Source organism: Haemorhous mexicanus, chromosome 10, assembly GCF_027477595.1.
Source record: "Haemorhous mexicanus isolate bHaeMex1 chromosome 10, bHaeMex1.pri, whole genome shotgun sequence".
Taxonomy (NCBI): domain Eukaryota; kingdom Metazoa; phylum Chordata; class Aves; order Passeriformes; family Fringillidae; genus Haemorhous; species Haemorhous mexicanus.
Window position 1 is genome coordinate 14,835,446 of NC_082350.1, and position 16,054 is coordinate 14,851,499.

Sequence of the window (16,054 nt, forward strand, 5' to 3'; positions counted from 1 at the left end):
CACGGGTCCCCGGACCGGGATCATGGAGCTCTCACACTTGGATCAGGGATCCCCGCACCGGGATCAGGGGTCCTTCACACTCGGATCACAAATCCCCGCTCCGGGATCATGGACCCCTCGCACCGCGGACCTGGATTAGTCACACTTGGGTCGTGGATCCCCGCACTGGGATCATGGTTCCCTCACATCGGGGTCATGGATCCCTCACACTGGGGTTCTGGATCCCCCCCACCACCCCCATGATCGGGGCCTCGTCCCTGTGCCCCTGGCTGCTCTCGGGCACCCCAGCGCGGCCCGGTCCGGCAGGTCAGGCCTGGAGAGGGTGCTGAGGGGCATCCCAGCCCGGATGGTGGTACCAGGGGCTCTCACGCTGTTACAGACAAGGTTCTGATGAGTCCCCAGCTGTTGCTGTGGCTGGGGAGTGCATGACGTGTGGCAGCGCTGCCTTGAAAGCTGGAAAACGCAAGGTGTTTCCCCGTGGGCTTCTGCGGGCTTTGGGATTTTTTTTCTGGCCGCAATGAAGCAGGAGGCAAAGGCAACATCAGAAGAGTTCATCAGCTCTGTCTGTCTGCCCTCACACAGCACCACCTCTGGTTAGGTCATTTCTGAGCAGTGCATGCCACACCTGTCCCTAAAGACCACAGACATTGGAATGTTCACCTGGCAATGCCAGTGCTTGCTGACTTTAATAGGAAGTATTCCCTTGTGCCTGATCTGAATCTTTCTTCTAACATGTCCACAGTGGACAGGGATAATGTTACATTCTCCAGTTACCTGTTTGAAGATTGTTGCCATGACTCTTCTCAGTCTCCTTTTCCTTAGATAGACCAACACTAAGTACCTCTTCCATATTTTATGACTCCTTTGTCATTCTTTTCGGTGCTCTTCTGTGGAATGTCACCAGCTGGTTCACAGCTTCCTTTCTGTAATGCGGCCAGAACTGGGTGTCCCATGCTGAGAAACAGAAAATGAGATTTGGGGTGCTTTAGAGGTCAGGCTTCTGTTTATACTGTGAGATTTTTCAGAGCAAAATAAATTGCAGAAGGATGACATACATACATGTATTTTCAGGACTGGGATAAAAGTTGGGTTGAGGTGAGGCATGTGTTTTTTTCTCTTGCTTGCCTACTTTGTGGCTATTTATAAGTTTAAGGGACTATATTTTAAAGACTGCTTTTATATTTTAGCTTGGCCAGTTGTTTTTGAGGTTTATGTATGCTTTTTTAAGACATATTTCAGTTTAAAAATATGAATGATGATACTCCATAGGACATGCTAACAAATAACTTTTTATTAATAAATACTATGTAATTCTTACTCCAAACAGTAGAGAGCATCATATTACTAAAGGTTCCAATTCAGGCTGCTTTCTCTCCAGGCAATGTGACCATGCTTAAGAAAATGAACAAATGTCACCATTTTCTTTGGTTCTAGATTAACAATTTGATGAATTATTATAACAGATTGTCAGACTTTGGAAATTATGAATGTTTTGCACCTTTGACCTGTTTTTTCTTCATTTTCAGTTGTGAAGGTATAAATACTCCTACTAGGGTGTTCTCTAGGAGTGCAGGACACCTTGGAGCTGGAATAAAACTATGAATAGTGAAGAGATTGTATGAGCCTTTATTCTTCCCTGGAGACCATGCTTTGGTGGGAACTTTGCATCTCTCATCTCTGTGCCAGAGCAACCAAGGACCCCTGCTGCACCCTAATCTGCTACAGGCACTAGAAAGAGCAAGGGTGATGTTTGGGAAAGCAGCAAAAGCTGACCAGGCAGAAAAAGCGTGGGTGACCATCCTGTTTTCCACACCTGGCACCTCCCAAAATAATGAGTCATTTCCCAAAATCATCAGCCTGCCTTAGAAAAGGTACCTTTGCAGTTGTTCCCTGTCTGTTACAGCTTCTAGATAGCGAGGCTCATTTTCCCCATGTAATCAGGTTTGTCAGAAATGGAATTTAATATGTTCTTTTTTAGTTTATACTGTGACAACTGGAGTTCCCTTTGCTTGGTCTCAGAAGAATAAAATGGCAAGTTGAGAGGCTCAGAGCAAGTTGCAGTGGGAGGAAAGAGAGAGTAACACTGAAGTTGGGTCTGGAGAGAACCTTCTTCCCACTTGATCTTGTGCAATAAATCACCTTTACACAGCTTAGTACAGATATATCTTTGTCAGTCCAGCCTCTGGCCTGGGCTCCTTTTGGAAGTGTGGTAGGTTTCAAGGCAGAGCAACTTGCCTCCAGTGCCTATCACCAGCAATTACAAACACATCTGTCCCTGTGCTGGGCAGGGGTGCACATCTGTTTGTATTAACTGACCTAATTCATTCATTTTCTTTTTGTTTCCTGCATTTCTCCATTTCAGATCCTCTGAGCCTGCCCACTGGAGGATAGACAGTGCTCTTTCCTGTTGCTTGAGATATGGACTTGTACAAGTCCATGTACAAGTCATGGCAGCAAAATGCTGAGGAATAGGAACTAACTTGATACCTCTTGATCTGTTTCAGTCGCCCTATAAGTAATGTTTTAGTTTTCTTAACATACTTACTGGAAGAACAGGTTTGTCTTTCCTGACCTCACTCCTAAAATATTTGTGTAACTTCTTAAAAAGTAGCAAAGTGCAAGGAAATAGTAGTGGAATGGGAATGAATCACAAGACTAATCAGCAAATGCAGCCCAAAAAAAAAAAAAAAAAAAAAAAAAAAAAAAAAAAAAAAAAAAAGAGGTGGCAAAACTCTCAGTGTTGTTTTCCTGCCAGCTTCCTTTTGGCTCTGATTTAAAGGTCAGAGACATCTTATCCAGCTTACTGACATCAGTGGGAAACTCCAGTTTTCCCCATGTGTGAGTAAATAACCTCAGTGGTGTCTCCCAAAGCTATATGGCAAGTTCAGAAGATATTCAATGAGGATATTCTCAATATTGAATAAAGCTCCTGGTTAGAGATCCTACCTGGCTGAATCCTGACACACAGTCAGTGTACAAATCCACCTGCACAAACTGGTGCCCCTTTTTACAGTGCCAGAGCTTGATTTATTTTCTATGGTTTATGTGGAGATCGCTGCTGGACACTTAGCTCAGACTGGTTGCTAAGAGTGTTAACAACAGCAATGGCTATTTTGTTTCTTATTTGGACACACTCCTGGTCTCCAGTGATTCCATAATCTCTTGAAGAAAAATACTCCCCTCTTGCCCTCCCCTGAAAGTTTTGTGCCAGCAGCGCTTGCTTGCACCTACCAGAGTTATGCTCTCAAGTCATATTGTGTCAAACACTTGTAAGATTGAACTTTTTCTTTCTTGCATTTTTGACTGAATTCTGCATGAACCCTCACAATTGCAAAACTCCAACAACAGAATGGAGGGAGGAGGGATAAAGTGTTACCTGCTAACCCCAGAGAGGGAGGAGCTCCCTACTTCAAACATCATCAGAATTGTAAGGAAGGTGTGTACTTAGAGCACTTCCTCAATGTAGAAGTTCAAGCACACTATGCTGAAGACCTGTCCTGAGGGTGCTGTAGAAAGTCTCCAGAGGGTCATTTCATGGGGGAAAATCCTGCCAAGAACCATTATGCACAGCTTAACCAGGGAGAAGAGAATGAGATGGTGAGTTGTATCTCTCTCTAGGTCTTTCTTAGCTTGAAGCAGAAGGTGGCACATGTTCTGCAATAAAATGCTACAGACTGTAATTGAGTTGTTGCTAGTTGGGGTGTTTCCTTTGCAGAAACATACAGTTAGAAAGGGATATAATTTTTTTTTAGCAGAAAGAAAATAAGGTTGATTGTGTCCATTGGATTTAACTGGTTATCCCCTCCAACAGGGGATGATGGCTGAACGGATAATTCATGTGGTGTTACAAATCTAGATGGAGATGGTTTAATAGGAGCTTGAGGGTTGAGCCAGACTGGCATCCTCAACCATTTGACAGCTGGGTCTCCAGGATGAGCTCCAGTTAGAGAACTGGAAACCTTGGCTTTCTCCAAAACATAAAAACACCTGTTATGTTTGCATAAATTACTGACAAATGCAGTCTGTTGAATTGCCAACACTGTCTCCAAAGCTGGGGTTCTTAGATGCTGAAATACTACATTTCTTTCCAGAGTTTCCCAGGGAGAAATGTGTTTGTATGCATTTTGTAACATCTGGAAATAAGTCCTATGATTACACAAAATCTCTGGTCTCCTGCATGGCAATGCTGTTAAATAGTAAAGCTAATACACAATTGAAGTGAATTTAGTGCTTCTGAGCTGCTTTGGCATTACTATGTGTTATGAGTCAGCTATTCACATGGATTCTGTCCCTCTAATAGATTCTGCTGGAGATGTCAGATCCACGATGCAGCTGTACAACAGTTCTTAGGCATATCTGGTAAATGCAGTCCTTCTCAAAATTCCTGGGCTGCAGAGTCACTGGACCAGTGCTGTGAGCACCTGCAGGATTTCAATAGCAAAGCTATTCAAGCACAGTCACTTCCAAGTTGACACAACTGTTCACTTTCAGAAATCCTGGAGAAGTCTTCAAAATCTCTTCACTGACATTCCTGTTCTAGTGAAAGAGACTGTGTCGCATGCAAACATGGATACCTGTTACCTTGCAAAGAAAAATGTAGATTTTCAGACAGCCCTCTCAGCCATCCAGGGAAGGGGAGACACCACATTTTGTGTAATGCATACCTGGGGAATGCAGTCGAGAGTCACCCAGCAGCACGGAGTGAGCAGTGCAGGAAGCACAAGGCACTGGCTCCGCGGGTGGGGACTAATTAGCTCCGTGCAATGCAGAACCCGACTGGCTCCGCCGGCCGGTTACTAAACCTGCTGGCAGCACCCCGCTCCTGGCTCTAGCCCTGGTGCTGATGTGCCACTGCTCCCCAGCTCCAAACAGCTGCTGGGTTTGTGCCTCTGCTCCACCCCGCCCTGTCCTTCTAGGACTATAAACACCCTGTTGTGCTCTCACCACTATCGGTGCTGTCTCTAGCAATGCCAGAATTGAGCTGGAGCTAATTAGGTTTAAGTGGATTGTCTGGTGCTGTGTACAGTCACACTATTGTACCATTAATGTTCACTTCCAGCTGTGCACTGCTGGGACGCCCAAGCTGTGCTTGTATGGAGCCAGTTATCCCAAAGATGTTTTTGTTTCTCACCAGTATCATACTGAGCCCATGTGTCCTGAATCTGGTGCTCAGTGATCTGTGAATCTGAGGTTTTCCATGCACAGCTACTGTGTGTGCCTACTGTTGAGTCAGTTTTCACCATGAATCCAGAGTGTCTGGCAGTTGCCATGCTCTCCATGCCTGCAGTGAGTAGGATCAGTGCTCATTCACCTGGCGTTTCCAAATGGAAATTGAATAAAAAAGACTTTTAAAGCACTTGAGTTGAAAATGCAATTAAAACTGTAGCCAATTTATGCTAATTTAGGCAGGAATGCATGTGTGTTTGTTACATAGATGCAAGAGAGAAAAAAAGTATGAGAGAGAGGAAAATATCCCTGAGGATGTGTGAGGTACTGTAAGAGGACGAGAAAAAAAGCAATGTGTGTATAGAAAAACAGAACAGCTAATGTGTGTATTTGTGTGAAAGGAGAAAAGAAAGTAGTATGTAAATGAGAGTAGTTGTGAAGAAAGAGAAGTCTTTAAGTAGAGGAGTGAAGAAGAATATGTGAAGTAAAGAGAATTTAATTTTTTTTAATTTCAAAGCCATAAAAAATATTTTTGATGCTGTTTTCAGCAGTCAGTTTAATCTACCTGAACCAAATTATTAACAAGCAGTTCCTGACTTTTCAAACAAGATCAGATCTCTTGATCTAATAATGTAACAGCTGATGCTGTGCAAGTGCCAGTTCTTCCAGAGTGGAATAGTTCAAGTAATTTGAAAGAATGTAAGTAATTCACTTGAACTCTGGATGTGCAATGCTTCCCTCTGTTGAACCAGCTGTCCTGTTTGCTAAGGAAAGTTGGGGAACTCTAGTAAGAGGAAATGCTTTGAAGCTTTCTTTTGTTATTTCCATTTTTTGGTATAGCTGAGGTGCTAGATAGTCCTGGATTTAAGAGTAATCGCTCTGACTTAGGAAATCTAACCTGTATATCCTGGTGTATGTCTTTGGTATTACTTTACAATTGCTGCAGAACATTAGCTTGAATTGAAGTTCACTCTTCTGCTATGCAGCTAAAACTTAGCAAAGTATATTCAGCTCATGAGATAAACTCTTTCTCCGTAACCATTTGTAGTACCAGAAAGATCTTAGTAGTGTGAGAGAACTCTGGGCACAGCAGCTTGCCTCAGAGAGGGCTAATAGTATGCTTCCCTTCAGAAAAATCTGCTTGAAGATTTTGAGAAGTACATTTACTGTGGAATACAAAGAGGAAGTAAAACCACAGCTTTGTGCTCTCTGCCAATTTGATGTTCTTTTCAGCACAGCTTGGGAATAATGATTCCCTTTGCACAAAACCTAAAATATGAAGCTTAAGTCTTGCAGTGCAAAAGATTGTGATAGACTTTGACAGGCTGCTGCTTTGGGAAGGATTTTCCAGCAGCCTGTCCTATGCATGTGTTCCCCCATTGCTTGTGGCTGAAGGAATGGGGGAGCTGCAGACAGTGAACTGGTGCACCCCAATTTACTGCTGCATCTTGGCAGCTGTCTGCATCCTTTGAGATGCCACAATTCTGAAGGGAATCTGATACAGGAATTTTATATACTTTGAATTTAAAAAATGTAACTTGAAAAACTGAAATAAAATCTGAAAGGTACAATCTTGTTGCTAATGGAACAATAGTGAATGTTGCTTCTGGTTTCAGAGAGAACAGGGACAAACCTCTGATGAAACAGGTTCTGGTTGGTAAGACTGAGATTCAGTTATTAAATTGCTTGTGAAACTTAGCCAGTCTTTCAAGTCTAATCCTATTAACTGTTGTTATAGCAACAGGTTGCTCATAATAGGGTACTTGGTGTTGGGGTTGCCAGAAATATGACCATTCACAACCACTGTTTAGGTTCCCTGATGGTAGCTACAGGCTTTGTTTTTACCAAAGAAAAAGGTGCTTGAGTTTGTTTGACATTTGCATTTAAATTCTGCTGTGCAGATGAACTGGAAGTTAGAGGCAATTTTTATTTTAAACATAAGTAACAAAGACTTGCTGGACACTAGAGTGATAAGCCCTTGAATGCTGGCTTTGTGTATTGTAAAAACAGCTAAGAACCTTGCCACTGAGCAGGTCTGGCAGCTTTTTCTGTCCAATAATCCTGGCCCCTTCTTAGACCCTTCACTCACAAGTCAAACCATTTTGTTACAGTCACTACTTGACTGTGGTGAGTCTCAAGAGAAAAGGGATGTTAACAAATGAGGAAACAAAATTTTACTGTACACAGCAATTTATTAAAAATTATTCTATAGAGATGAGATGAAACTGTATACCAGCCTATTCTGTAGATGGTGTTACCTCCTATGAGGAGTTTTACAGACAGCTAATCTTCATTTTATTTTCCACCATTTCCTAGTCTGATGCACTCAAGAACCCAGAATTTTGACTGTGAACTGTTTTGTATGCCAAATGCACTCATTTGACTCTAAAAACTTGTTCATGCATTAAAAAAGTTGTCAAGGTGAAAATCTGTATTAGTCAGATCCTCTTCAAAAGAAGCATGTCTGCACGAGTGCAACGAAATGAAACACAGCAAAAGTTATTTCCTTAACAGCATAAAACTAACCTGACAGACATGTTCCCACTGCAGTCCTCTCAGCAGGACTTCTGCCAGCCTTGAAAGTATTGTTTGCCATAGTGGACATGCATTTGCTTGTAGATCTTTGTAGCAGAGGCTGAGTGAATCCTAAATAAACTTCAAGAATTTCTAAACCCTAATTACTATAAGTTGTTCATGTGGCTAAACAAACGTGCACCATGTGTGTGCCTGTTCCTCCCTTCTTCATGCACATTGTGGATACCTCTGTTATGGGTCTAATATTCACCTTTCTTGTGGAAGATAAGAGTTTTGAGAATTCTTCTAAAGAATTTAATTTTTACTTATCCGATGAGTGAGAAGTTTCTGCTTTAACAAGGAGTTATTCATGTATTATTTTTTTTTATGAATGCAGCATTCATTGCTATAATCCTTCCAGCTGAAAGCACAGGGTCAGAAAAAACTCCTCAACCTAACAGAACATTCTGTACTGAAGTTAAGCTTGAAAGGTTCTGGCTCAGAGAACTTTGGCACAAGTCAAAGTTGGAGCTCAGTCTATTTCCCTGCCTAGCTTTACTTCTCCTTGACATGGCCCAGGTGACCCACTCCAGACATTTCCAAACTGTGGGAAATTATTTGTTTTGGCAGTAGATTCCTTCATGGACACCCAGATGCATCAGTTAACATCTGATGCTTATTCTTTCCCAGCTTACTCGTTGTAGAACTCCTAAACAGCTGTATTCAGAAATGTCACACTCATCAAGACGTGAACCAACAAACTTGAACTAAAATCTCTGTTCATATGGCAATTCATGCCCTTGAAGGGTCAGAACAGCTCAATGGTATCCTTCTATCTATCTATCTATCTATCTATCTATCTATCTATCTATCTATCTATCTATCTCTCTCTCTCTCTCTCTCTCTCTGTCTGTCTCAGGAAAGTCCCTTGTGGGAAGCAGCAAGATCCAGCACACAGCATAATGAATATCTTTTCTTCCAAGATGAGCTGTTTTCCTTGCTACCTCTCTTCTGTATTTCAAGATGAGGAATACTGATGCGTGCTTGGTTCTGGGGAGTGCCTTGGAATCTATGTATTCAATTCACTTTTTGACTTGAAACTAATCTGGAAAAAAGGCCTTAAAACATGTGCTGGCATAGGGGGACTCATACATATTTTCATATATTGGTGCATGGTTTCCTAGGCAAAAATACAGAGAAATACAGAGTTTGCTCTAGTTTTGTGGTTATGTTGTTGTATCAGACTTGGGAAACTATTGAACATTTCAGTGAAGAAGACTGCCAACAGATGATCCCAAATGGCTGCCAATCATATGCAGAGCATTCACCTTCCCCTTAATTCTGTTAGTACAGCCTTACTGACTTCTCAGACATCAGAAGTAAGACACAAAAACTGGAAATTAAAGGAGTGATTCAGAGGCAGAAGCTTGATGCACATGGCAGCAGTCCTGTTCTTCCCCACCCTGATATTCATGCCCATCCCAATTTGAAAATACTATTCCAGTTATTCCAGGTCCAGCCATATACTGAAGGAAGTCTGAAGGCGTGTTCTTTTAACAGTTCTTCCCTTAGATGTCTCTGTCTCCTTGGGAGATCCTTTGCCTTGTTTACAAGCTGTGAAGTCTGGATCCAAGCTAGTAAGCAATCTGGATCCTGCTAGTAAGCAATTGCTGTGAAGAGTAGGTTCACATGGTCCTATGTATTACTCTGTATATGCGTGCTGACACTATTTCTTTAACCTTTTTGGTCAGGTTATAGCTAGAGAGAGTTGAATGGAGACTCTTTACCTTGTTGTAGGAGCATGTGAAAATTAATTTCATGACTGCCACACCAACTACCTCCTAGCAAGCTTGCCTGTCTGCTGTCCTCCATGGGCTTCCTTCCATCTGCTGCAGAGTTGTCTTATTATCTTGGTCTGCTCAGAGATTATAGAAGCCTTTGAAAATACTGTGTGTTCATCTCACAGGTGGTATAACCAGGTCCTGTGCAATGCAGGCCACTTTCCTGTGTTGTTCACCATAATTTTTTCCTCACAGTTGCCAGTTTCTTCACCTTAGAAACCTCTTGGAGATTGCCTAGGATGACAGAGTCTGTCTTTTGGAGAATGCCACAGAGCAGGTGTGCCGAGGCAGTGTGTAGAACCACTGGGCAGGGCCTGCATTTCACATAACAAGCAAAGACACCAGCACAGAACCAGGAATTATGCATTAGTCATCCTTACAATTACATTGTCTCTTCTTCTCACCTTATAAATGGATCTTGCAATATCTGCGGCTGCAGATATCTGATCCTCAGAAGCAGATTACACAGTTGCTGCAGATATACTCAGAAGAAGGAATTGAGGAACCTTAACCCTTATGCTAGCAAATTCTCCTGGTCACCTAATGTAATTGCAGCCATGGAATCTCCCATCTTAGCTTAGGCTGCATCTTCTCTATAAAGGCCCTGTATACGTTTTGTTTCACATTTACTGAGTCCCTGCTCGCAGTACTGAGAGGAAATTTGGCCATGGCACCAAGACCTGCAGCTCTTAAATGTAATGCTGACAGACATGTTTTAGGCAAGTCACCTTGCCTCACTGTAACAATTTCTCCAGCTTTAAAAATGGAATAATAATACCTACTCATACAACTAAAATGAGTAGCTTCCTTTGTCCTTCTGCACATGTAAAGCATTCTGCAAGAGTTCATTAGATGTTCTTTCTAACAGTTATTATTATTATTATTATTATTATTATTATTATTGTCAGCATCATCAGCATCATCAGCATCATCAGCATCATCAGCATCATGATCATCATCATCATTAGATGTTAAGCCAATGGCACATTAGCAAGCTTCAAAATCCCCATACTGGTGCTGTCATGGAAGAGGGTAACAGCTCCAAAAGCTGCATCTGTGCCAAGTTGTGCACAGCAGCTCCAGCTGGTGCAGGCACAGTGTCATTCGGCACCAAGCAGAGACACAGGCTGAGTCTCTGAAGTGTAGGTGCATTAGTGCAGATTGCTGCTAGAGCAGGGGAGCAGCCCTTCAAAGGCAGCAGCTCTGCACTGATCACTCACCATCCCCTGGTGCAGATGTACTTAAGCTCTTCAGCTGTCTGACCTTAAAAAAGCTGATGGTCAAATCTGAGTTCCTGACTTGGAATTAAGGTTTGAACCTCTATATTTTGTTATCATTCCTGCTCATGCACACACAAAACAATGTCTCATGCCGAGTTTCACAACTACATAAAAATAGTGGTCAGGATACAGCAATCTGGATTTTGTGAAGGTGAATGAAAATTCTCTTGAAGATGCAAATTTTTGGTAATCATGCTTAGGATACTTAAAGTAGCCAAATACAAGTTCTATGACTTGTTTTTCACAGTACCTAGTTTTCACCATACCTAACAGTAGCTATGGCAAAGCAGGGAGTGACAGGAATGTATAGTATTCCAGGCATTTCTTTAGGAGAAATAGTAATCATTTTTGTCTTCTTTTTGCTGTACAGGAGATATTTGGCTACAAAACTCAAGGCTGCCGAAGGGCCTTGTGCATTGCTGGATACATATTGTCCTGTGGGGCTCTGAGGCTGCTGTTTTACTGGAAGCCAGAGTGGGATGTGTGGATAAACTGCATCCGATGCAGCTTGGAAGAAGCGGATATTGTTCTGCTAAGAACAACGGTAGGTGCCTACTTCAATCTTTTAATTAGTCCCTAGTAGGTGGCTATTTGGAAGGTGAGTTAACTGTAAGGTATCCAGTTGGCTGAAATCTCTTACATTGCTGGTTTCCTGCAATAGTATCTTATGTGTACCATTGTTGATCTAAAGAACTTCAAATATCCCACAAATTATGTGGATGATGATGATGATGGGAATGGAGTATAACAGCTGATCAGACAAGGTGAAAGACATTGGGCTGATAAAACCTGTAATATCTTGTGGCTTCTAGACTGTTGTTTGTTCTCAGTCCTTCCTCCTCCCTTCTATCATCCTTGTGCTTTCTACATTGTAGCCTTGTGCTCCAGATTCTAAAGCATCTGTTTGTTTGGCAGCATCCAGCAGGTCCTGTTTCCATCACTTGGCTGTTCTGGAGAAGATGTCCTTCTCTGCCAAAATTTATCTGCTGGGCCAAATTAAACATTTGTCTAGCAGCGTCCCAGCAATGTCCAAGTGTGTCATGAGGGATCAGTACACAGAAGAGGCCAAGCCTACACTGCTTGTTTTCTTGGCTCTGTGTTTCCATTTCCCACAGCCTTTCCCCATGTCCAATAAGCTTGCAATCCTGCAGTTAATGCTTTCAGAGCTGGCACATTTTGCTATAGTTTCCTGATACAGGTCACTCCCTGTTGAGGACTGTACTGAAGCACTACAGCTTATGGAAACCCTTGGGTTTATTTCAGGGAAGCTACTGCAACCCTAAAGAAGTAAACTGAGACTTGGGTCTGAATACCAGCTGAGCCTGAATACTCCAGGAGCTGGCAGAGTTGGTTTACTTCCAGAAATTTGCTTTGTTCTGCTTCAAAGATTTCTGAACAATGGCATTTTCAATGTTTGCAATTGCAAAATGGATCACTTACTGCCTCTGTGTTTGAGCTGCCCTCTTAAATGAGCACAGCGGCATGTAGTAAAAATCCCAGGTTTTGTAAATCATAGATCTGCCTGTTGAATACTTTATAATGAAATAATCTGCATCCTAATAGTCTAGGGGTATGTTTTTTCTTTTATTAAAAACATCATATTACGCTTAATATCCCTTCTTAATCTTCAATTCAGTTTGCATTTTTAATTACCTATTCTTGTGTGTAATTTTAAAAAGATGTGCCATGCCAAGCACTTTTCAAATAAATGAGTTTTTAAATGATCCTTTGTGTAATTAAACAGGAATTGAATCATATTGTATATTCTTGTTATCAAGAAGCTTTCTCAAATGTGCTCTAAGTGTTTGAAAATTTAAAATTTCCTTCATGATCCTTTGTGTTAAAATGACAGTTTTGTTTTGTTTTGCTACATTATGATTATATCAGTTCTCAAGTGTGATGTGTGTCTACTGCTAATGAGGATACAAGTAATCTCATCAGCTTGATCCTCGGAATTATCTTTTGCTTCACATAAAACCTTAATTCTTAAGTCATCATTATCTCTGCATTTGCAATATAAGAGCCTATTAACTCACTTTTGTTATTGAATTTTGATTCACTTTAGTTCAAATGATGAGCACCTGTGTTATTCAATGGTTCCCATCTCAATCTGCATCCCAATGTCTACTCATTCTGAAATCTAAATTAAAGAAAAATATCAGAAAATAAATGTCATTCTACTCAAAAGACCAGTTTAAGAAGAAAAGCAGGCAAATAAGATATATAAACATTATTAAAGTTCTTTTTTTTTTTTACAATTAAATTATTCCAAAGGGCTCATATTTGGTACAGAAATCTTTTTTACTCTTCCCCTTTCCAATTAAACTTTCATAACTGCAAAACTGGTCGCACACAGAATGTAAGTCAGTCTCATAGTTGTCCTTAATGCATATAGTTCAGTGTTTGGGACTGAAACTTAGCATGAGGCTACTCAATACAGTAGTTGCTCAAATGTCTCAGACTGTGCTACCAACCCTTGTCATCAGGCAGTTCTAATAAAAAATGGGAAGGTCGTGAACTCGGTTTGTGGTAAAAGCTTGACTAAGGTGCCATAAGTGCTGACACTTCTTCCAATGAAGTGTTAACTCAGGAGTGGCTGTAAAGGTACTGGCACTAAACATCCGTTTTGCAGCACAGCACTGTGTTCCTTTTGATCTTCCCTTTACAGCACGGTCACTGCATCTCAGATTGTCTTGTGCTGTTTGCCTGCCCTAGATCTTGACCTGGGTGTTCACATTCCATCCTTATCAGCCAAACACCAGACCTGTGGTCACTGAAGTATTTGCAGTACTCACATTTTGACAGGACAGTGGTTCTGTTCCTATTCTAATGATTTTTCTCTAAATCACAAGTGTTGGGAGGCTTCTGTTGGCTAATCCTTAAAAAAAGCCAGAGTAGTGCTCTAGAAAGGCTGCTGTAAACATTGACTCCAAGGTGAAAGTGAATTTGGTCTGTGTTTGGGGCAAATTGTGACATTTCTCTTCTATACCCACTTAGGATGATTTTCAGACTTATTCTCGTAAGACTGTGACATGGATCTCTGTGTCTGCATTTATCAAAAGTAGATCAGACTATCCAGCCACTGAGGAAGACTCAATCTTCAGCAAAGCCATAATGAAGCCAAGTTTGCTAGTAAGTAAAGTATTCTCTGCAGCATCTGGGAGATGATGGCAAATCTCAGCCATGCTTCATGGAGTAAAAATGAGCTGTGAAAAGAAAAGAACTGTATTCAACTGTAGTTGCCTCTGTAAAACTCCTCTCTTATTCTGAGGGGGGTTATGAAATGAGAATTCTCACTATTTCTGAGAGAAAACCTATGTTATAAGTAGGAGAGCTTCAGGAGACAAGGGTTTGCAGTGGAGAATCAGTTCCAAATTAAAAAAAAACATTCTTGGCATAGGAATCAGGGAATTTAGGGGTGACTGTGTGTCTGGAAGGAGACTGTACAGAACTGAATGCAGCTGTCCCAGTAACCTGAAAACAGCGATGAATGCAGATAGGGAATAGAACAGAAAAGCACCTGAGCTAGATCAGCATTTCCAGAAATGTTTCATCAACACATTTTGCTTCTTTGCCTTTTTATGCACCTATTTCTTCTTTAAAGTGCATTTGCTGGAGTTGGGTTAATAGACCATTTCTTGCAAAAATGTATCCTGGTTTCTGCCAGTCCCACAGATTTGAGATCCCTGTGAGACACTGGGGAGAAGGTAGATGATGGATTGATCCAAGCAGATCTCAATGTCCCTCATCAGCTGAGCAAATGTAATTATCTCATGTCTAAAACATGTACCAGACAGTTCAGCTATGTGCCTTGCTTAGGCACATGTTAAGTTTGTGTGAGCAATAGGAATCCAAAACGATACATTTGCTAAATCTGTCTCTTGATTATAGGTACTAGAGCTCTGCACTGAGGAATCCAGAAAAGAGTTATTTTCCCTTTCAGGAAATAAGTTTCTAACTTACTAAAATTACTTTTTATATCTACAACAATTTTTAGTAAATATTTTCAATATAAACCTAACTTTAGCTGAGCAAAGCTGTTGCTATTTCTGCTGTGGACATATATTAATGTATGTAGGAAATTTAGTGCCAACTAATTTAATCAACTGGCACAATATGAAGAAAAGTGGAGACAGGTCTGTTAGATTCTTTTGAGGATCAAATTAGTAACAAAAAAAAGCCAAATATAGCCTCAAATAACAGGCCCTTCGAACACCACTTTCAATCAAAAAGTCTATATAGAAAAGACCAGACCAAAAGCAGCAAAGAAAGAACAGTTTAATCTTTCCCTAGCAATTCAAAAGCCTCTACTTATAATTAAATTTCAAAATGTTTTTTCCATTTAAGCTACCTGAGTGCACAGAGTTCTGTGTAGTGCCCGAGAGCTGTCCAAGGACCTCTTCTGACAGGGAGCTGAGTCCCTTGCTTCCCACTCCAGTTTTTAGCATTGCAGATATTGCAGCTCCTATTGCATGAAATCCTAACTTCAGATGTCTCGTTAAGTTAATGACTGTGGTTATAGCTCCTTTTTGAGTCAGTGGATGAGCTGAGTCTTGATTTCATTGGCCTATAATAATGCTTATTGCACTGGGTAGGGAGAGTTCCCTGGAGCTCATTTCTTTATCACTCATGTGTACAGGTGTATAGCCCTGCCTTCTGCCAGCTTATAGGAAGTGCCATTATCTCTAGTAGGTTTTGTTATTGTTGTTCTGGACAGGACAGACTCCTCTTGCAAGTTGTAAATGACAGTTGTGCTCCTAATGGATAACTGCTCTGCTAGGGCTTAGCATTCGCAGTGACTCAGTATCCTGGGATGGCCTTTCTTGTCTGTTGGCACATCTGTTTGGCTGAAAGACTCAGCACCATGCTTGGAAATGGCCCAAAGCCCCCAAAACTAGACAGAAGACAAGGGAGACATTGGTTTTTTCACCTGCTTGTGTAACCACCATGGCATCAGTGATCTCTTACATTCATTCTGTGAGATCAGAGTGAAGATTATTCCTTTCTGCAGAAAGAACACTGCTTTGTTCTTGCTTGACCTAAAGATCTGTAAAGCTTTCTGGAACCCGCACTGTTCCCCAGTTATAGATTGGAGATCCCAATCTATAATTCATCTTGTGTGTCAGTGAATGCAATCCTGTCTTCTCTCCCTCCTTGCCCCCATAAAATTTCCTTAATCTGTACATGACCCCAGTGAGGATGCCCAGTTGAGCTCTGTGAGCAAGTCTCAGAGTATTTTTGTTTGCTGTGTTG

At 41.4% G+C, this 16,054-nt stretch overlaps 1 protein-coding gene across 7 annotated transcripts in view; it reads left to right on the top strand.

Annotated features, from left to right (window-relative positions):
- The first annotated feature begins 3,432 nt into the window (after positions 1-3,432).
- Positions 3,433-16,054, top strand: part of ATP13A4 (ATPase 13A4) — a 37,363-nt gene continuing 24,741 nt past the window's right edge. For all 7 annotated transcript variants that reach the window (XM_059855463.1, XM_059855467.1, XM_059855466.1 and 4 more), the window contains exons 1-3: positions 3,433-3,597; positions 11,172-11,345; positions 13,799-13,933. In XM_059855463.1, coding sequence (XP_059711446.1) covers positions 3,535-3,597; positions 11,172-11,345; positions 13,799-13,933 — 372 coding nt within the window. In that variant the 5' untranslated portion in view covers positions 3,433-3,534. The remainder of the gene's footprint in view (positions 3,598-11,171; positions 11,346-13,798; positions 13,934-16,054) is intronic.